Source organism: Corapipo altera, unplaced genomic scaffold (assembly GCF_003945725.1).
Source record: "Corapipo altera isolate COAL_440 unplaced genomic scaffold, ASM394572v1 60818, whole genome shotgun sequence".
Taxonomy (NCBI): Eukaryota; Metazoa; Chordata; class Aves; order Passeriformes; family Pipridae; genus Corapipo; species Corapipo altera.
The window spans coordinates 102,344-123,571 of NW_020885055.1; the positions used below are offsets into that span (position 1 = coordinate 102,344).

Here is a 21,228-nt window from a genome sequence, read left to right on the forward strand (position 1 = left end):
TGCATGAAGTATGCTTTTTAGGGTTGTGAGGAATTTCATTCTGATTTGGTGTGCATGTGTGTGAATATTAAGAGCCCTAGTTTATTGTCTGGGTGATGTAGTGGGGGGGACAGTCTTTCATCTCAGGCAATGGATCTTTTATGTGAGCAGGAGAGTGGAGAGACCACTTTATTTCACAGAATCACAGAATATGCTGAGTTGGAAGGAACACACAAGGATCATCGAGTCTGACTCCTGGCCCTTCACAGGACTGTGCCTGAGAGTATTGTCCAAATGCTTCTTGAATTCTGTCAGTCTTGGTGCTGTGACCACTTCTCTGGGGAGCCTGTTCCAGCACCCAACCACCTTCTGGGTGAAGAACCTTTTAATAATATCCAACCTAAACCTCCCCTGACACAACTTCAGGCCATTCCCTCAGGTTCTGTCACTGGTCACCACAGAGAAGAGATCAGTGTCTGCCCCTCCTCTTCATCTCATGAGGAAGTTGTAGACTGCAATGAAGTCTCTCCTCAGTCTCCTCCAGCCTGAACAGACCAAGTGCCCTCAGCTGCTCCTCATATGGCTTTCCCTCAAGGCCCTTCACCATCTTTGTTGCCCTCCTTTGGACACCGTTAGACACCAGATCAGTTATTACGGGGTCAGAACCACCTTGTGGGGAGTGTGTGTGTGTGTGTGTGTGTGTGTGTGTGTAGGGGAAAGGGATGGGTTGAACCTCACGGAGGTGAGGTGGCATCTTATCCCTGGAACCCACATGGGGAAGCCCCGGAGTAGCTGTCAGTCACAGACAACCTGGGAAAACTATAACACACCATACCTCCTGAAGCCCCTAAACCAGGCTCAGATTGTCAGGGACAGTGAGAACACTGCCCCTCACCCTGACCTGGAACTCCAGAGTGGCTGGTGGGTTAGAGGCCCTGCCTGGAGGGATTGGCCATAGGGACCAGAGCAAATAACACCATAGGCATGTGTTTGCCTTGTGTCGTGACCCTGCCACCTGGATGTGTAAGAACTGGTCTTCTACAAGGTTCCAGTGGTATCTCTCTCCCTCTTTCTCCTTCTCTCTTCTTGCTCCCTCTGCTTCTCTTTCTTTGCTCCTTTCTTGATGCTTACGGTGGCTTGGAGCTGGAGGGATTGGATCTTGACTTAAGTGTTGTGGATTGGTTGGATCTTGACTTAAGGGTTGTAGTATATGCTGAGTCAGTATTGTGGTGGAACATTTTTGTCTAGCTTGTGCAGTGTCCTTTTTGAACTTTGGCCAAGTTCCCTTATCTGCTCCCCTAAATTAATAAAGAAATCCCTTGGGAACAAGTCCATGACTTATTCTCTTGACACTATCTCAAGGTATTAAAGAACTCTATATCTATATATTAAAGTAAAACTCCTAGCTAAGACCTTGAGCCGGCAGCTCCCAGGGCTGGAGTGTTACAGACACTCTCTAATAGCTTAATATCTTTCTTATATTGCAGTGACCAAAACTGCACACAATATTCAAGGTGAGGCTGCACCAGTGCAGAGCAGAGTGGGACAATCACCTCCCTCGACCGGCTGGCAATGCTGTGCCTGATGCACCCCAGGACACAGTTGGCCCTCCTGGCTGCCAGGGGGCACTGCTGACTCATGTTCAACTTGCCATCGACCAGGACCCCCAGGTCCCTTTCTGCGGCACTGCTTTCCAGCATCTCATTCCCCAGTCTGTATGAACAGTCAGGGTTGCCCCATCCCAGGTGCCAAATCCAACACTTTCCCTTTTTGAACTTCATATGGTTGGTGATTGCCCAGTCCTCTAACTTGTTGAGGTCTCTCTGCAGGGCCTCCCTGCCTTCGAGGGAGTCAACAGCTCCTCTGAGTTTTGTGTCAGCTGCAAACCTGCTTAGTATCCCTTCCAGTCCTGCTTCCAAGTCATTTATAAAGATGTTGAAGAGCACAGGGCCCAAGATGGAGCCCTGCGGAACCCCACTAGTGACAGGTCACCAGTCTGATGTTACCCCATTTACTATTATCCTCTGTGCTTGACCCGTGAGCCAATTGCTCACCCACCACATGACATATTTATCCAGCTGTGTGCTGGATATTTTGTCCAGAAGGATCCTGTGAGAGACGGTATCGAAAGCTTTACTGAAATCCAAAAAGATTACATCAATGGGCTTCCCTTGATCAACTAGGTGGGTTACCTTGTCATAAAAGGAAATCAGGTTTGATAAGCAGGACTTTCCTCTCATGAAGCCATGCTGGCTGCGACCAATGACTGTTGTCTTTCAGGTGTTTTTCAATACCTCCCAGAATAGTCTTCTACATAACTTTACCAGGCACTGAAGTGAGACTGACTGACAGACCTGTAGTTTCCAGGGTCCTGCTTCTTACCCTTCTTGAAAATTAGGACATTCAACAGCTTCCAGGCAACTGGGACCTCTCAGGATTCCCAAGACCACTCAGAAATCATAGAGAGAGGTTTTGCAATAACATCAACCAGCTCTTTGAGGATTCTGGGATGAATCCCATCAGGCCCTATATTCGTGCTTAATTAGATGCTGCTACCTTTGGTCTGTGTTTGGCCCAGCCACCTGTGAGAGTCTGTTCTTTTTCTACCAAGTTATGAGAAAACAAGCACTGATAACAAGAACTTCGTCCTTGAAGGAAACATCTTGTATAAACTGAAATTAATTGGGGCCTCACTATTGGCCGACGACCCTCCAAGGACATTTGAAGGAGAAAGTGAAGAAGAAGATGATGAAGTAAGCCCCCAGACTCATTTAGGAAAGACCTCCCTAAGTGTAGCACTCAGGCGCGGGGAAATTCCAATGCACACACACATGCGCAGAAGGGGCACCACTTACATAACGGGGGGGAGAGACTGAAGGCCTCTGGCTGGGTGGTGCTGACCACACCTCCCCAGGTAGACGTCACAAGTTAATGGTATAAAAAGCAGATAGCTCTTACTGGGAGGGGACTCAAGCTTCACGTGAAGGACAACGTTGCCTTTTGCAGAGACACCCGCTATCTTGTGAGCCTGCTGACACTCCGAGGATGCAGCTTCTGCTATGGGGAATTCTAGGCATTCTGGGATCGGTAAGACAACCTCGTAACACCTGAGTGAGTGGGGGGGTCATACTGAGGGCTTATTTTCCTCCTCTTCCCTCTCTCTCGGGTTCTCGTTTTGTTGACTACTTCTTTGCAATAAATATTGTGTTTTGTTGAGCTTTCAGTGGTGTACTGGTTTCAGTTTCGGCATTCTCCCAGCTATAGGCCCCATAGATTTGTAGGAATCCAGCTGGAGCAGCAGATCCCGCACAATTTCAGGGTCGACTGGGAGTTGATCATTCTTGCAGTCATGGTTCTCCAGCTAAGGGCATGTGATAGTTTTAGTCTAGGCCTTCCTGGAGACCAACTTGTAACCAGGGAAGTACCCTATGTTCCCAGTATTCCATGCTATTCTTTATGTAAGCAGAGGTATAAATAAGAAGGAGAGAGAGAAGGCTCTCCTCTTTTCTCTTCTGGTGGACTCGAGAACGGCAGGTCCCTGTGGTTGGTCTCGCTCATCTGGGAGTTGAGGCCTACAGGGCCTGTTGTTTCTGCCGATTCCGGGAGGCGGAGGGTGATGGCAGTGCTTGACGCAATTCTGCTATCTCAAGGAGAGTAGTAAGATTTTCTTTTGCTAGTTTTTATTGACTGTGCATACCTGCTTTGGGTTTCTTTTGTGGTTTTGTCCCTTTTCCCTTCTCCTTTTGGGGTGTTGTTTGGGGTTCTTTTTTATATGTACATAGTATTTTAACTGTATATAACTGTACTATACGTAAATATATATATATTTTAGTATATAGTTCTGCTATTCTGGGTTTTTTCATAGTTTTTTTCTCTCTCACTCTTTGCCAGAGGCTTTTCGCTGAGTCTTGGGGACTTGGCGGGGAGCCAAATCAAAGCTAAGACAGGGCACTGAGACCCCCTTGGTCCATCATCCGCATTGAAGACAGAGGCAAAGAATGTGTTAAACACCTCTGCCTTATCTCTGTCCTGTTTTTGAGGTGACCATCCTCATCCCATAACAGGCCGATGATATTTCTATACTGCCTATTGCCATTAATATGTTTGAAAAAACTCTTTTTATTGTCCCCCCCATTTCTGGCAGCTTCAACTCCAGCTGAACTTTGACTGCATGAATTTTCTTCCTACAGTGGCAAGCAACATTTCCTCAGATGTTTCTTCCAGTCAACAGTAAAAGCTATTTTGAACTGACTTTATTGATCATACAGGTTGATTTCCTGCAGGCTCTTCTGTGTTTGTTTGTGGATTATTGGAGTTGAGTATAGTCCTAGTGTAGATGACCTAGTAACATATTTATGTTAATCCCAACTCTAAGCAGACATACATCCTGGAAGACAGCATGTCATGTAAGCTGCTGAATATTGGAACAGTTTTGCTCTAACTGTTCGCTTTTTTTCTCCCTCCTGGCCTACCCTCCCTCTGTTGTGTCCTGAGCTTCATTGCAACCTAGGACTCCATCGCACAGTCACTTCAGGATACTGTTTGTCTTTCTGCAGATTATGAAATATGGTGTCAACTTTGATAGGTTGAATATTTATAGAGAGAAGAGGTTAACAATATAAAATACTGTTCCTGTTCATCATGTTTTGTCAAGGACTGTGAAATTTTACTTTTGCATGTGCTGTCTTAAGTCTTGTGAAGCAAATGCGTGGCATGTCCTGCTTACACCAGTGATGCACCCCACAATGTTGGGAATGTGTAATCTGTGTGACAGTGTCAACTTTGGAGCACTGCTTTGTATTAAGGATCCATTGCTCAAAGGTAGTGAGCTGTGTCAATTAATATACAGCAGGCTTTGTGTCTGCTGATTGTTCTTCTGATTTAATATTCGTGATGGTCTGTCTTACCAGCAGTAGTGGTGCATATTTAAGGACACAATACAGTGTTGGGATGCTCCCTGGCATCCCACAGGCTGCCTATGTGTCTTCAGGGCAACTATTTCAATCCTTATGCAGCTTCTGGCAGTCTATCGTCCTACAGATGTCTTAGGAATGTGAAAAAGAGAGGCTGTAGGCTCTGCTGATGCAGTAATGGTCAGGATCCCTCTTGGACTACTCTTTCTAGAGAACTGTGATGCTGCCTGTGTCTGAGATGGATATAACTTATTCAGGACACTTGGCTCTTTGGAAGAACTGGATCTATATCAGAGAATGGACCTTCTCGTCTCACACTACTGCTCTCTATTAGACAAAAAGTTCTCTAGTACAAGATTTTACTTGTGTCCATAATCAGTAAAATGTCAAAGGCTATATTTTATTTAACAATTTTATTTGTGATAAATGCAGGCTACTGCCCACAATTATACTCTCATTCCTCCTTTGTAGTGCTCATGTAGCTCTACAGCGAATAGAAGTGATCTGGATGAAAAGTAACTCTCAAAACATAAATTTTCCGCCACGTGTGTTCTGTAGTCAGATAGCCAGTTTATTGGTTTAAGTTGCTGCTCAATTGCATGGACATTTCAACCTCCTTGGAATGGCGTTAAATGAGGTGTGTGGAACAGGCAAGAAGGGGACAAGAACCATTAATTCCCTTCATCAATAGCCTACACTTATGTTTGTCTGCTCTTGTTTCATAACACTAATGAATTTTCCCTGTGTAGGGAGGAGAAATAAAAATACCTACTTCTCTTCCCTTAAGCACTCAATCCAAATTTATGAATGTTTAAGTCATAACATCTATATTTAAAACCAGGAGTTTGGTGAACTTGGATTCTTTTAGCTATTAATTTTAAAGGGAATGTAGCAGCAAGTCAAACTTCAGGCTCTGTAATTAGGAAGTGGAGATGTAAGTTGCTTGTGAACCAAATTCTCTTAGTTTCTGAGGTGCGAAGTTTTCTTGCTTTATTTAAATCTGACGCTGCTTTTAGTTTGTGCCTATGACTGAAGGCTCCTTTTTCTTTACTGTTGTGATCTTGTCCTTGAATCAGTTTGGTAAAGAATTAGTTATCTCTCTTTTCCTCCTCCTTGATTTAGCAATTGAAGGTTTGTTATCCTATAGTTGAATCCTAAAATACTATACTGTAAAACTGTGTTAAACATTCTGTGTTTTGTATACTGTGGAAAAGAATATTTAGTTCTTTAATCAAGGAGAGTACAGAAAACAGTGAGAAGTGTTAGCTACAATGTGCTTTTCTTCAGAGTCTGAATTTCCCTGTTTTGAGAAAAGCAGCAAATTAGTATGTGCATGGAGAATGAGATTAATGCTTAAGTGGTGGTACCTGAAAGTTAGATTGTGATGTTCAGTTTAAGATACACATGGCATTTGTTTGAAGTCTTAGGGAAACTTATGTTTAAAAACAAACAAAAAAACCCAAACCCAGAAACTATCCTTTAAAATTAATTTTTTTAAGAGCTAGGCTGAAGAAGTTTTGCCTGTTTTAAGTAACACTACAACTGTATTGACTACTTAAAAGCAGAGAACTTGTTCACCTTTTAAAAACATTTATCATTTACTTTGAATCACTTGTTCCATTTTGATAGCCTCCTTCATATAGAAAATATAGCATGAGATGTCAATCTAAATTCAAGTCTAACAATGCTCTATCTTCTATGTGAGAGGAAGTATTCTGTACGTTTTTCCATGTTTGACATCATGGTGTTTTGAATAACCATGTTCCATATTCATATCAATTTTTTGATTTTGTTTTCAATTTATGCACAGCACTTGCTCTGAAATTTGGGGACTGAGTACACCAAACACGATAGATCAGTGGGATACAACAGGCCTTTACAGCTTCTCTGAACAACCCAGGTGAATATTCTGCCCTCTCTTGCATCATAGAAATCTTGTGGGAGGGATTGGCTTTGGAGGGTCTGTAATGGGATGCTTTAGCTATAAAATAGACTAAAATGCTTCCTAGGCCTCTCATGGTACAGCATTTTAAAATATTTGCTTGCAAGTGTAGAAGTCCAAGTGTTATCAGCTGATGTTTTGACCAATGAAACTAATTCTGCAATATTCATTTTTTCACACCAGTGCTATTGAAAGAATGGGAAGACTTGTTAAATGCAAGCTCTAATGTGATTTGGTATTTAAATTAACAAAGTTGGGAAACTTAATTCTTTAGAACTAATCTTACAAAGTGATTAAACTGCTTTGTATGTCACAAGCTTTCAGTTAAATCTTGCTAATTGGCTCAGATACGAGCTACTAAAGAATTGTTTGTAAATTCTTCAGTAGTTAATGGTGGGCAAATTCTAAATAGGGTCTTTATTTTTCATGTCACATTACTTGATTTGTGTACTGAGGTTTGTCTCCCATCCCATAACAATCATAAACATCTGCATTTGTGTAAGCATATGCAGTCTGTCTTAAAACTAGCAAAACGTTTTCAGCTGGTAGCAAGGCAGATGAAGTCAAGAAGATAAACTGTACAGCCCTTGAAAGAGGTGCATTCATGCTTTTTGCATTACAGTTATACTGCCATGTGGATCACTTGGGCAGCTGACTGCTTATAAGCTTATTTGCAGTCCTGTTGGAATTCTTATACTTAAAACCATAAAGCATCTATGCCATAGCAAAACCTTGATGTGTAGTAGTGGAAGGGACCATTAAGTGTGTGATTTTATTTATTTATTTTTTAACAACTCTGTTCTGCATTTAAAAAAATATATGAAGCAATCATCCAAAATACTTGATTGAATGTAAAGTGGCTTTTAATGAATTCTAAATTCACTGGCAATAATTTGAGCAACTCAAAAATAAGAAACTACTAGATATGATCATTTTTATCACATTTGAAGCCTTTTAACAAAAGTATAAATGTCACTAGCAGTGTCCATCCTCTGAATTCTGACAATGAATAAACCACCCATCTCGTGTGTACACTGTTACTTGAGTGATTAAGAGACAGCATGCAGTCTGTAAATACTTCTCAACATTTCTCCCCTCTAGATCTCTCGATGGCCGTCTACAGGTATCTCATCGTAAAGGATTACCACATGTTATTTACTGTCGTTTGTGGCGCTGGCCAGATCTTCACAGTCACCATGAACTTAAAGCAATTGAAAACTGTGAATATGCTTTTAATCTTAAAAAGGATGAAGTATGTGTAAACCCTTACCACTACCAGAGAGTGGAGACACCAGGTAGGACTGTATAGCATCTGTACAGGTAGAACTGTATAGCATCTGTACATACTTGATAAGCATAATGTTATAAGTGAAAAAGAAAAAGATGATGCTTTCTCTTGACAAAAGTACAAGATTCTTAGAGATACAGATTTTGAGAATACCACCCTTATAGTTTTTAATAGTAAAGTTACTGAAAAATCTTTACGAATGTGGAGATACCTTTACCCCGATTAACATTTCCAGGACTGCTAGCAGTTTCCAGATGGCTAAATAGGACCTGGACTGAAAAGGAGAACAGAGATGATTTACCTTTGCTAATGTGGAATAGTCTTACTCAAGAGGCACTTCAGGAATCTGTTTCTTCCACTGACTAGTAGTACAATTGTAGTATTATCAGTACTGAGATTCAGAAAATTTCAAAACATCTGAAGAGATTGTTAGATGGTTTAGATATATTTTTTTTTCCTTTTAGCTCACACAAGTGTGTATTTTGAGGGTCTTACTAATGCTTTGAATTTTACTTTTCCAGTCTTGCCTCCTGTACTAGTGCCACGGCACACTGAGATTCTAACAGAACTGCCGCCTCTCGATGACTATACCCATTCCATTCCTGAAAACACTAACTTTCCAGCTGGAATTGAACCACAGAGCAATTACATACCAGGTATTTTCTTAACTCTCACTGTAAACAGTACATTTAACATTGTGCCACTGAAACAAAGACGGCAATTTTATCCTCCTAAGTGATCAAATTAATTGCAAGATGCGCCAATAAGTTAGATCTAGTTGATTTTGTGTGTTAATTACAATGGAAATACCTGAACACTGCTGTTTGCAGAACACAATCCTGTGTTAAAGCATATTGCTTACTTGGTTTCAATAGCTTATTTAAGATTCAGAATGCTAATGAGTGAAAAATAGACCTTTGCCTTATACTTTCAGCCTGTTTTACAAACATATAGGGGTTGCCAAATGCTATGTATTGGAGATTGAGTAGTAAACTGCTGCTCAGTCTCACCATGTGTAGTCTGGGGAGAAAACTTTTAAGTTGCAAATCAGTGACTTAATGTTTTGATCTGTAGTTCACAATCAGTCAAGGTCTGCTTTGTGTATTTGTTACTGTGTGCACAGTTTTGTCTTTTTAGTATGAAAAAACAACCTAACAATATTGAACTCAAAGAATTCCTTCTTTGCCCCTTCTCCACCCCAAGACTAACCTGCTATAGTGCACCTGAAAGCTGGTAGCTTTATTGAAACATAAAATCAGTGAATTTTGTTTCCTGTCCCAACTTTGTGTTTCCTATCCCTTCAGGAAGTTGCCCGGAGTGTAAAACCAAGTAAAGCTGAAGTTTACTCATAAATGTTTAATGCAGCTATGTTATGAACAAGCTGAAAAATCAGATCTGGACTCTCTTGAAGAATAAAATTACTTGAAACTCAAATATGTGCCATGTAGATACAGGATGGTGCTTCTGTTTTCTTTAAATGTATCCAAGAAATCAAATGGCATTAAAAAATGCAATAATTTGTTTTTATCTGTTTAATCTGGGCCCCGTTTGTTGCCACCCAGGGACAGCAGATCTTTAAAGAGCAATTTAAGGGGTTAGAAGTTGGTGCTGCTTTCATAACTGATGTATGCTTTTTTTGACTCAATCTGAGGGCTTTTGGTAGCATTTCCTAACAACTTACTGGAAAGCCACCATTTGCAAATCCAATGCTATGGAACTGAGCTAAAGCAGCTAGGTAGTTAATTGCAGGAAGTATGTTCAAGGTGATTGTGGGTATTCACATGATCTTCAAATGTTTATGCAGCTAACCACACCTTACCTCCTTCTCTTTGTCACTGACACCCTCCTGTTGTATTCATGGCATCTTACTTTATTTGACCTCCACGACTTAATCTTGAACACTCAACTAGGTTCTGATAAGTCATGTGTGTCTTGACAACCTACTTCAGAGAACCGTTTTCTTAAGCAACAGGCCAGACTAACAAGTGGTAGCTTTGCACCACAATACCATCTCAGTACATGATCTACAGAGAGGTTGGTTTCACTTACAGCTGAGAAGATGGCAATTGTGAAGGTGCAGGATGGCTGCTGGGACTGTATGTTCCCTTTCAGGTTATGGATGTGCTCAACTGCATTCAAACACTGCTAAGAATTTTTACTGCTGTACTTGAGCATTTATTTCCAGCTGTGGTGGTACTCAACCTCTGACCCTAAACTGTATTAATAGTACTAGGTGGAGGAAATCTCTTTTCAGACAGATATTAGGGAAAATAATCTGTGCCAAAGACTCTGTATTAGCAACTGGAAACAGGGGGCATGGGTTGGATTGGAAATGGTTATTGACCTTTTACCATGGCTGTAGGCTTAACTATAATGTATGATTTGGAGAAGGGTAGAGTCCACTTTATCAAAATGAATTCAATAAAAATGTTCAAAATTAGTATGATTTTTGTTATCATACTTCTTGATAGTGAAGATTTCCCTTAATTGTCCTTTTAAATTATCATTTGAATTTTGTCACATCTATATTTAGCACACTAACTTTACAGAGTGAACCAAAGATATAATTCTTTTGGTTAATTTTTATTTAATCAACTGACTTAATCTAGTTTCCTCTCACTGACTTCCTTCTGATCTTACTATATTGCTGTAAATCTCAGACATGATATTTGATATAATTTGATTTTAATTCTTAAACAAAAGACTTTAAATTTCTGCTGTTTGATAATAATGTAATTAAATGTATTTAATCCCTCAGATGTCTCAGAGACAATTCTAAGGTGATTGTAGAGATAGTTAGCTTCAAACACTTTCACTAAAGAAATCCGGGTTTTGCCTTTAATATATAGAATCATAGAATATCCTGAGTTGGAAGGAACCCACAAGGATCATCGAAGTCCAACTCCATATAGGAAAAGACATTTGCCCAGTTCAAAGAAAATTATTTCCTGAAAAGCAGTTGGTTAACTCATCTGGATTACAAAGTACATTTTGAATGGAGAAAGGGAACATGCATACTCTTCTGGGTTTTGAAGATATTTCTGTTGAATTACACACAGTTTCTAGTATCAGAATGCTTCAAACTTGTTACTGAGTTTGCTTTGGTCTGTGAAACTCCATATTTAAAGAAAGCTAGTTAAGAAAATAGATGATTGTTTTAATAAGTAATAATGATAATAGAGCTTGTGCAGTGTAACTAGTTAAATAATATAGCTATTATTGACTGAAATCGACTGTTAGATATTGAAGAAAAATGGATTTGAGGTGGGGACTGAACTGAAAAGTAACCTTCAAATCTAGCAAGGGAGGGTATCTGATCTGATGGTTATACTACATAAAGATAGCTCACATGATTTTTTTCTTTTGTGGAAGTCACCAAATTTTTTTTTCATCTAATTCTACTAAAAGTGAAAGCTGTTGATTACAATTGCAAAATTGTTGCTCATTGTAGTGAAAGTATCTTGTCTTAAATGGAACAAACAAGGATTATCTGTTAATTATATAACATATTTGAACAGTTGACTGGCATACAAGAGATGATACATTTTACATAGACAATTAAGGCAGGTAATGTATTTGAAGTCCTACTGGAAGGAAAAAGGGACAGCAAAATGACATTCTAATAAAATATTCAGGTATCATATGGAGCTCATGAAGATTTAAGAACAAAAACCCCAAATGCTAAATCTTAAAAATTTCCCCAGTCATTGAACTAATAGGTGGATTTTTTGTTTTGATAGAAACACCACCTCCAGGATATATCAGTGAAGATGGAGAAACGAATGACCAGCAGTTGAACCAAAGCATGGATACAGGTAACAGTATTTTCAAAACTTGGAATTACTAGCTGTGATCCCTCTGCATAGCAACATGAATTCAACCCAAGAGATGATGGCAGTTTTCCTCTGTACAACCTGGTGTTTTCTGTTTAAAATATCACTTTCAGTCTTTAGTAAACAAATTAATATTTTGCTAGGGGAATGCTTTTAAAACATTCTGTGCCATATTAAGTACATTACATGTTTCATAACAAAAACATACAGGTCTAATTAAGTCTTCATCAGATTTTAATAGCTGATTGGTTTTAACCATCCCCAACTTTACCTTCTGGAAACAGGTTCATTGGCCTAAACAGATGCTGCATTTTGAGAATCTGTCTCTTAACTCTGGCACCTTATCACTTCTGCCATGTTTCAAATCAATTCTTGTATGGAAGGGTCTATGAAAAGAGCAGTAGAAACATTACGCATTTGTGCCTTTGTATGAGTTTCGAGATAATGTGTTTGGCTTTAGACTTGGACAAAGCACAGTTAAATATGCTGGATAAGAACCTTCTACTATGTGCTGGCAGACTTGAGTGTGTTTGATTAGCTAATGTTAGCAACCTTTTTTAGTTAGTTGGAATCAACTTCACCAGTTTCTGTAAGAACTGCAATATTTTCCCACTATGTGACAACAGGTACCTTAATTAAAAAAACCTGATATCAGCAATCATTGTAGGAATGATTCTGTGCAAAACCTCTTTGTATTTTGTCTATGAGTGCACAAATTGTGTTGGAGAGTTCATGTTTTTCTAAATTTTTTCCTTCCTCCTTCCAGGAAAGAATAATCTCAAATGAGGAAATCCAGCTTGTTCTTCTAGAGATAAACCCTCTCCTTTGAGAATAGAGGCAATATCTTGCTTGTCTCATCCACTTTTTCTTAGCTTTTTTTCCACTGAATTTGGGAAGAAGTCACTACCTTCTCACTGGGCTGAAGCACCTCTCTTATGAAGACAGGCTGAGAGAGTTGGGGTTTTCCAGCCTGGAGAAGGCTCCAGGGAGACCTTAGAGCACCTTCCAGTACCTAAAGGGTCTACAAGAGAGCTGGAGAGGGACTTTTGACAAGGGCATGGAATGATAGGAGAAGGGGGAATGGCTTCAAACTGACAGAGGGCAGGGTTAGATTAGATACTGGGAAGAAATTCTTTCCTGTGAGGGTGGTGAGGCACTGGCACAGGTTGCCCAGAGAAGCTGTGGCTTCCCCATCCCTGGAAGTGTTCAATGCCAGGTTGGATGGGGCTTTGAGCAACCTGGTCTAGTGGAAGGTGTCCCTGCCCATGGCAGGGGGGTTGGAACCAGATGATCTTTAAGGTCCCTTCCAACTCTAGCCATTCTATGATTCTATGACAAGCACATAAATAAAGTTATGTTCACAGAGTGTGCATGAAGTGAAAGCTCTGCCAAATACAACACTAAGATGTTAATTGAGTCTTTATGAGGAGAGGTAGGTTCCCATGAGTCTGGAAAATTAAATGCAGTCTTAATTCACAATAAGTGTGTGATATGCTGGAAAAGTGGTGTTAGGATTTCTGAGGTTTCTTATTCCAAAGAATTTCAGTGTAAAACTATATCTAGATAATGGTTATACCTACCTATCTGAAATAATCTGTATTGCTTCAACAGGATCTCCAGCAGAGCTGTCTCCTAGTACTCTTTCTCCAGTTAATCATAGCCTGGGTAAGCTGGAAATACTTTTAATTATTTCTCTATGTGTGGTGACTCTCTCTCTCTATATATATATAACATTAAAAATGAAAATGTACTTAAAAAAATTAAGAACTGTATTAGGAGGAGACTATTTGGTTGGCTTGCTGATGATGAACATAATAGGGCTGGGTTAATAACTTGTTAACTACTACTCTATTTCTGTAACTGTTGAGTTCCTAGCAAAGAGAAAGAATAATATGGTTGTGTGTGCAGGACTAGCATTTATAAAATAAATACTTTAAAGGACGTTAGCCAATCCATAGTGCTGCCCAGACTTGCTGACTCCCTTGTATATGTGTTCTGTTGCTCTTCTCACGTACTGTTTGACCTGTAACCGCAACACAATTGTTGCTCCCACATTAGTTGCCCACCTGCTTTGATTGGGTGCCATTGCTGTGTATTTGTATAAATGCCTCAGGAAGATCAGATTCCCCTGGGTTTGTTTAAGGAATGGTGACAGAAAAATGCTGTTCAGAACACTAAGTAATTAGGGTAGGTAAAAAGGGGAAGCAGCTCAGGAAAAGCTGAAGATGCACAGGGAAGATACTGAGCTCTCATAGGGGAAAGTAAAAGGAGCTTAGAACTGCTTTTCGATAAAGAGACAGTATAAGATCTAATGTAATACAAGGAAACATCATTTTCATATTAATATTTTTTCCTTTATGTGGTTCAGTGTTTGATAGTTTAATCTTTTCTTTAACATTGCCAAAATGTTTGCAAGTTATAGAAAAGCAACAGAAGTATCTCAATGTCTGGCACTCACAGTAGCATTAGCTTAATCATTTTGCCGAGCAAAATACAAGTACTGAACTAAATGAGCTGTGGTCAGATTAGATCACTCCTTCTTCCCCTCCTTCCCTTGTGTGAAAGATTGAATTCCATTCTGTTTACTGGGGTAGATAAAAATGACAGCAAGCAAAATATGATTTGAGGAGACTACCTCTGTCATTTCTGGGAGCGACAAATAGCAGGGCAGATAGATTTATTTTCAGCCTTAAATTCTGTATTAAGCTTGGTTTTTAATATTTTTTTTAGACTTGCAACCAGTTACTTACTCGGAGCCTGCATTTTGGTGTTCAATAGCATATTATGAATTGAATCAAAGAGTGGGAGAAACCTTCCATGCATCCCAACCTTCCCTGACTGTAGATGGCTTTACAGATCCTTCAAATTCAGAACGATTTTGTCTAGGTTTACTTTCCAACGTAAACAGAAATGCTACAGTGGAAATGACAAGGCGACATATAGGTAAAGATCTCTGATCTTTAAATATTTAATTTCATTTTAGACATTAAATTATCTGGAATGATCCAGGTAGGAATGATCTGGAATGATCTGGAATGATTTGTGTGTTGGGTTCCTTTTGCCCTTGTGCAGTCAACCATAGAACTTCTCTCTCAGAGCTTGCCAAGGAGAGCTTGGTCTCTCTTGCTAAGAAGTGGAAAGACAGAGAGGTTGCTGCTTCTGAAATTAGGGAGAAATATAGCTTCTGTTACCACATCCTGTTGCAATTGGGAAGAGATGTAGTGATGGCTAGAGCTGAAAGGAGCTCCCTTTCCTCTATCAGTAGTCACTAAGCTGGTGGCAGCAGCAGTCACACAGCTGTCAGGCTGCAAGTGGCACAGGAAGAAGCCATTCAACTGTATGGGATTTCTGTTGCTCACATTGCTGTTCTCTGCCTTCTGGAAAAAGATGATGTACCAAAGTATCCCAAAGGGCAAGTTTTTGGCTTTCAGACTCCCTGTTGGACTGCTCTGCCCTAGGTAGCATTTATATTCAGGGTTGCTTATAATTGAAATTTAAGCTTTAATTACAAAATATTAGCATGTTGCTTGGTTTATTCTAATTTATGAAACACAGAATGGACATTGGTAGTACATGAATGCTTTTCTGAAATGGGAAAAACTGCAGTCGAGATAACATGCTGTTTTGACATGATTAAGATTTTCTTTGTAATGGTTAGTAAAGAATATTGTTTTCCACAATGCAGTGTCTTGGCTTTAGGTTCTTCAATAAATTAACTTTTTTTTCCTGGATTCTTTTATTTAGCAACATTCGTGAAGGTTTTTTGTTTTTATTTTTGGTAAAAATTTCAACCTCTTTAGTAGAACTTTCTGATTCCCTCTATGCCAAATCCAAATGCTTGTGTAATAAAATTTTAGATGTGCAGAAACCCAGGCTATGCCTGTGCTGACTGATCAAAATGATCAATGATGAGGGAAAGCAAAAATGTAAGGAGCTCTCACTTTTTTTAATAGAGCAGCTCATATTTTGTTTGAAAAATTGTTTTAAAGAAAAAGGGGAATAGAAACTACGACCTTTAAAGAACCTGTTAATTATAAGTAGTTTGAGAGATCAATTGTACATTACTTATATTCTGCTAGAAATAACCCATACAGGTTTTTTTCCACTTAAAGAGAGAGAACAAAATCACAATTTAAAAGCAAATAATACGGTTTCTTATGGGTATTTTTTTGTAATAGGGCTAAATGAAGTCTTGTTGGTTTTGTTAAAGTAGTACAGAGAAGGGATATGCAGTGGGTTATGAAATAGTGTGGGTGCATGTAAGCAGAGTGTCGAAATGGTACACTGTGTTTTCCTTTTTTGTCATAGTGGCCTGTGCTGCTTCACATACAATTCTTTAATACTAGCACAAGTTTTAATTCTGTTGACTCTAATATTTTTATTTCAATTTTGGTATTTCTTTAAGTGAAAAAGTTATTTGGTGGTGAACACTGCTTTTTAACTTGGATTTGGTTACAAACCACTACATGGCTAGAAAATTCTATCTCACTCTTGACCAAAAATTATTCTGCTTCTCCTTCAAATATTGTGTGTTCATGGGAGAAAAATGCAAGTTAATTGTGTTCTGCTCCTGCTACAGGTGTCAACCCAACTTTGTGGTCCTGTAGATAATTGGTTTCTGTTGTAAAGAAAGAAAAACCTTGGCCTTCTCTGAAACAAAATACTCTCGTTTGTTAATCTGCTTGGGTCATATAATAACTAGAGTTCCTTTGAATTCTGCTACAGGAAGGGGAGTACGTCTCTATTACATTGGTGGAGAAGTTTTTGCTGAATGCTTAAGCGATAGCGCAATTTTTGTTCAGAGCCCCAACTGTAATCAAAGATACGGCTGGCATCCTGCAACTGTGTGCAAAATTCCACCAGGTTAGTAGCCTACCAAAGGTCTCGTGGGAAAATATTCAGTGAATGTATTCACTGGACATTTGCTTTCCTTTTCATAGTTTCTTCATAGTTTTGGGCTTCTGTGTAGTAAACGCGAGTATTCATTGGACTTTTTTTCTTTATAGGATGCAATCTAAAAATCTTTAATAACCAAGAATTTGCTGCTCTTCTGGCTCAATCTGTGAATCAGGGTTTTGAAGCAGTTTATCAGCTTACTAGAATGTGTACCATAAGAATGAGTTTTGTTAAAGGATGGGGAGCTGAATACAGGTAAGAAACTTTTAATTTTAGAGTTAATTTTTCTTCTTTCACTAATGCACTATTTCTGTCTGGTTTGAAAGTTGTACCTACAGGCTTCTTACTGCTATTGTAGATATGCTGTCTGCAAGTTGTGTGGCTTTATTAATATAATAAATAAACCACACGACCCGGTTGGTTGGATTCCCAAAAACCAAATCCGTTTATTGGAAGCAAACAGCACCTTTTATATGCACTTCAAAACAACACGTGATTCTGTTAACCAACCACCATGGGACTTACCACTGCCCATGTGTATTAGAGTATATTTTGGGGACTACATCTCCCAGGATGCCTCATCCAGCATCCCTAAAACACGTTCCCCACATCTCCCCCGGCTTTATTATTAAGATGAATCATAGAACAGTGCAAATAACAGAACAGTACATTTTTAAACCTTGTAAAACCTTTAACAATTACCATTGTATCACAGTGACCCAGCTCACTGCTTTACCTTGGTTCTTCAACAAACCTACTTATTTGAATTTTTATCTCTAACCTTTTGAATTTGCTTGATATAAACTTGAACCTTTATTTTCTTAAGGGTTTGTGTGTAACTGGGATAAACAACAACTTTATTGATCTGAGGGTTTTTTATGTAACTGTGAAACTTCTCTAACTAGGATGAACAACAACTTTATTAACTTGAGGTTTTTGGCATAACTGGGTAGAACATTGATTTTACTTTTCTTATGTAATTGGTAGAAGCATCAACTTTATTTTTCTGAGGGTTGTTTATAAAACTGGATGGTACTTATGTAACTGGGAACCTTTATTTGTCTAAGGGTTTGTGTAGAACAGGGAAAATTCAACTTTACTTCAACAACAGGGTTTATTGGGGGGTAAACGTCATGAACTGAATTCTTCTAATGTGACCATGTGGCTGAGGTAATGTTACCTTTTTAAGGCTTAGCGTTTAAAGTGCTTGTACACTCACACAATTCTCTTTCATTCACTCATACACACTCACACCAGCGGCTGCCACTCTCTTTCTTCACATGCACACTTATGGCTTTTAATAAGATTCTGTATTTTTGCCACATTGGTCATTTTCAGTAGTAAACATCAGTTATGCGTCTCTGTCTGCAGTTTCTTCAGTTATCATTTTGGTTCTTGCTGCTGCTGTGAAGGTGTATCTATGTAGGGTTTGACACACCTGGAGGGAATCCATTTTAGTTCTTTACCTGTAGATATACATGCATACCCCCTTCCCCATGTCACAAGGTCTACCGGTCCCATCCATTGCCCTGATATTAGGTCTTTTATCATGACCAGTGGTTTGGGAGAGGAAAATGCCCGAGATCTGTGCCGTCTCCCACACCCGCTTTTCTCTGCACTGTCACAACCCAAAAAATTTATGACACATTGCCCCCCATAGATGCCCCCGCGGACCACAGACGGACCCCCCCCCTCCCTGTCTTTTGAGCATGTCCTCTAGGGCATGGTGCGCCCTTTCCACCATGGCCTGTCCCGTGGGTGAGCGCGGCACACCTGTGGAATGAGAGATTCCCCAGTCTGTCAGGAAAGCCCTGACCTTTGCTGAAATGTATGCCGGGTCGTTGTCAGTTTTTATCTTTTTTGGGATCCCTAGTGTTGCAAAGCAGTTAAACCAGCGCCTTATGACATCCCTTGCCTTTTCCCCAGTGTGTGCGGTGGCAGTTATGTATCTGGAGTGCATGTCGACTGCAACATGAATATATTTTAACTGACCAAACTCTGGTATGTGTGTGATATCTGTCTGCCATACCTCATTAGCTATTAGTCCCCTGGGGTTAACTCCTTCCTGGGATGGCACTGGAGTAATTTGTTGGCAGTCTGGACATGACATGACCATGTCTCGAGCCTGATTGAGGGTGATTTGAAATTGTCTCTTCAGAGAATGTGCGTTCTGGTGGAAAAAGGAATGAGACAATTTAGCTTGCTCAGGTGTCCTAGGCACTGTAGTGAACATAGCTGCTGCATCAGCCCTTTGGTTCCCATCTACTACAGGCCCCAGCATTTCTGTGTGTGACCTAACATCCATTTATGTAGAATTCAAACCTTCTGTGGTTAACAAGAACCCATACAGTACATATTTCAGCAAGTAAGTGTGGATTAGCAACATCTCGAAGGAAGGAAACCTCGAGACGTGAAACCAAACCTGCTGCATAACATGAATCAGTAACAATGTTAATTGGCTGATCAGAAAACAGTTCAAAGGCAATGCGAATAGCTGCAAGTTCTAGGACCTGTACCAAACCATGGCTTATGGTCTGTACCTCCTTTTCCCACTGTCCTGTAGCAGGGTTTACCCACGTCACTGCAGCCTTTTTGGACCATCCTGATGCATCAGTAAAAACTGTGAGACCTTTTATTGGCTGGTGTTGACATCTGCGTGTGGCTTTTAAGGGTAGGTTACCCATTTCTGCCCAAAGTCTGTACTTAGGATAGTGAGTAGAAATGTCACCGTCATAGCCTGCCAAGGCAACCTGGAATCTAGCATCTTCGACCAGTAGCCAGTTGAGGTTGCCCTTCGTTGCTGGGATTTAGATGGTCTCAGAATCCTGTCCATCCAACTCCTGTAGACGTCCTCTGCCCTTAATGACAAGCTTGACAAACATTTCCTCAATTGTCCACACAGCCTTTGGTGGTGAATGGGGCAGAAACAGCCACTCCAGGACCCTCAGTGGATCCGATTCAACCTGGTCCCACTGAAACAAAACTGCAAATGGCTGGAACCTGTTAGGAACAAGTGCAAGGCAGATGTGAAGTTCAGGATTTCTCCTTCTGCCTTGTCTGCTCTCAATTGCCTGAGAACATGTCTTTAATGCCTGCTTTGCCTCTGTGGTCAGGGACCGACTAGATGTCAAGTCTGGATCGCCTTTCAGCAGCTCAAATACGGGGTGCAGTTCCTCTGTGGTCAAACCTAAGATAGACCTTAACCAGTTGATGGCTCCTAAAAGTTTCTGCAAATCATTTAAGGTTAAAGTGGCCTTTACCTTAATTGTCAGTGGCTGGGGTGAGATCTCCTGCTGCATGATCCTCCATCCAAGGTAGGTCCAGGGTTGAGATCGCTGGATCTTCTCTGGAGCAACCTGCAACCCTGCTTCTTGGACAGCATTAGTAAGAGCAGTTATAACAGTTTGTAACTCAGTCTCTTTGGCCGTGGCGACCAAGATGTCATCCATGTAATGGTAAATAATTGCTGAGGGGTGAAGCTTTCTGACAGGGTGGATAGCTTTTGCCAGAACAGTCTGACAAATCCTTGGACTATTTCTCATCCCCTGAGGCAAAACAACCCAGTGGTATCTCTGCATGGGCTGTGTGTGGTTCAAAGCGGGGATGGAGAAAGCAAATCGTGGTGCATCATTGGAGTGTAGAAAAATGGTGAAAAAACAGTCCTTTAAATCAATTACCATTAAAGACCATCCTGCTGGAAGTATAGCAGGTGAGAGAAGTCCCAATTGTAATGCCCCCATAGGTTCTATCACTGAGTTAACTGCTCTTAGGTCATGCAGCATCTGCTACTTGCCACTTTTCTTTGGTATGCAGAACACCGGACTGGAAGTTTGCACTATATGTCCTGCATCTAGTTGCTCTTGGACTAGATCTCTTAGGTGAGCAAACTGTTCCCTTTTCATGGGCCATTGATTCACCCATATAGGGTCATGAGTTTTCCATGTCAGCTTAATTTGTCCTTGGAACAACTGGTCAATGGCCCTCACTGAAAATTTTGAGCATCTCCAGTTGCAATTTGCATGACAGTGCCAAATTGGCCTAGCACATCTCTTCCCCACAAAGTGCATGGAATAGGAACAACAAAAGGAACTACCTTGGCAACCTGCCCCTCTGGCCCCAACACTGTGCGTATTTGTGCACTCTGCCTAGGCTTCTGCATGCCTCCAACCCCCTGGATAGTTGAAGCAGGAAAAACAGTGGGTCAGTCAGCTGACCAGTCAGTGTCTTTAACAATTGTAACGTCTGCTCCTGTGTCCACCAAGCCTTTGAATCTGCTTCCATCTATCTGACAAGTCATCATTGGTTGTGCTGCAGAAATGGTTTTTGCCCAGAATATTTGAGGTTCACCTGTGCTCCTGAAAACCCTTGAACCCCTTT

At 40.3% G+C, this 21,228-nt stretch overlaps 1 protein-coding gene across 2 annotated transcripts in view; it reads left to right on the plus strand.

Moving 5' to 3' along the window:
• Nucleotides 1-21,228, plus strand: part of LOC113959685 (mothers against decapentaplegic homolog 2-like) — a 53,411-nt gene that overhangs the window by 22,359 nt on the left and 9,824 nt on the right. Inside the window, exons 2-9 of one of the 2 annotated variants that reach the window (XM_027668880.1) lie at nucleotides 6,703-6,792; nucleotides 7,936-8,129; nucleotides 8,644-8,778; nucleotides 11,863-11,937; nucleotides 13,567-13,620; nucleotides 14,686-14,898; nucleotides 16,681-16,818; nucleotides 16,962-17,106. In XM_027668880.1, coding sequence (XP_027524681.1) covers nucleotides 6,703-6,792; nucleotides 7,936-8,129; nucleotides 8,644-8,778; nucleotides 11,863-11,937; nucleotides 13,567-13,620; nucleotides 14,686-14,898; nucleotides 16,681-16,818; nucleotides 16,962-17,106 — 1,044 coding nt within the window. The remainder of the gene's footprint in view (nucleotides 1-6,702; nucleotides 6,793-7,935; nucleotides 8,130-8,643; nucleotides 8,779-11,862; nucleotides 11,938-13,566; nucleotides 13,621-14,685; nucleotides 14,899-16,680; nucleotides 16,819-16,961; nucleotides 17,107-21,228) is intronic. The other variant, XM_027668881.1, reaches the window with a different exon arrangement.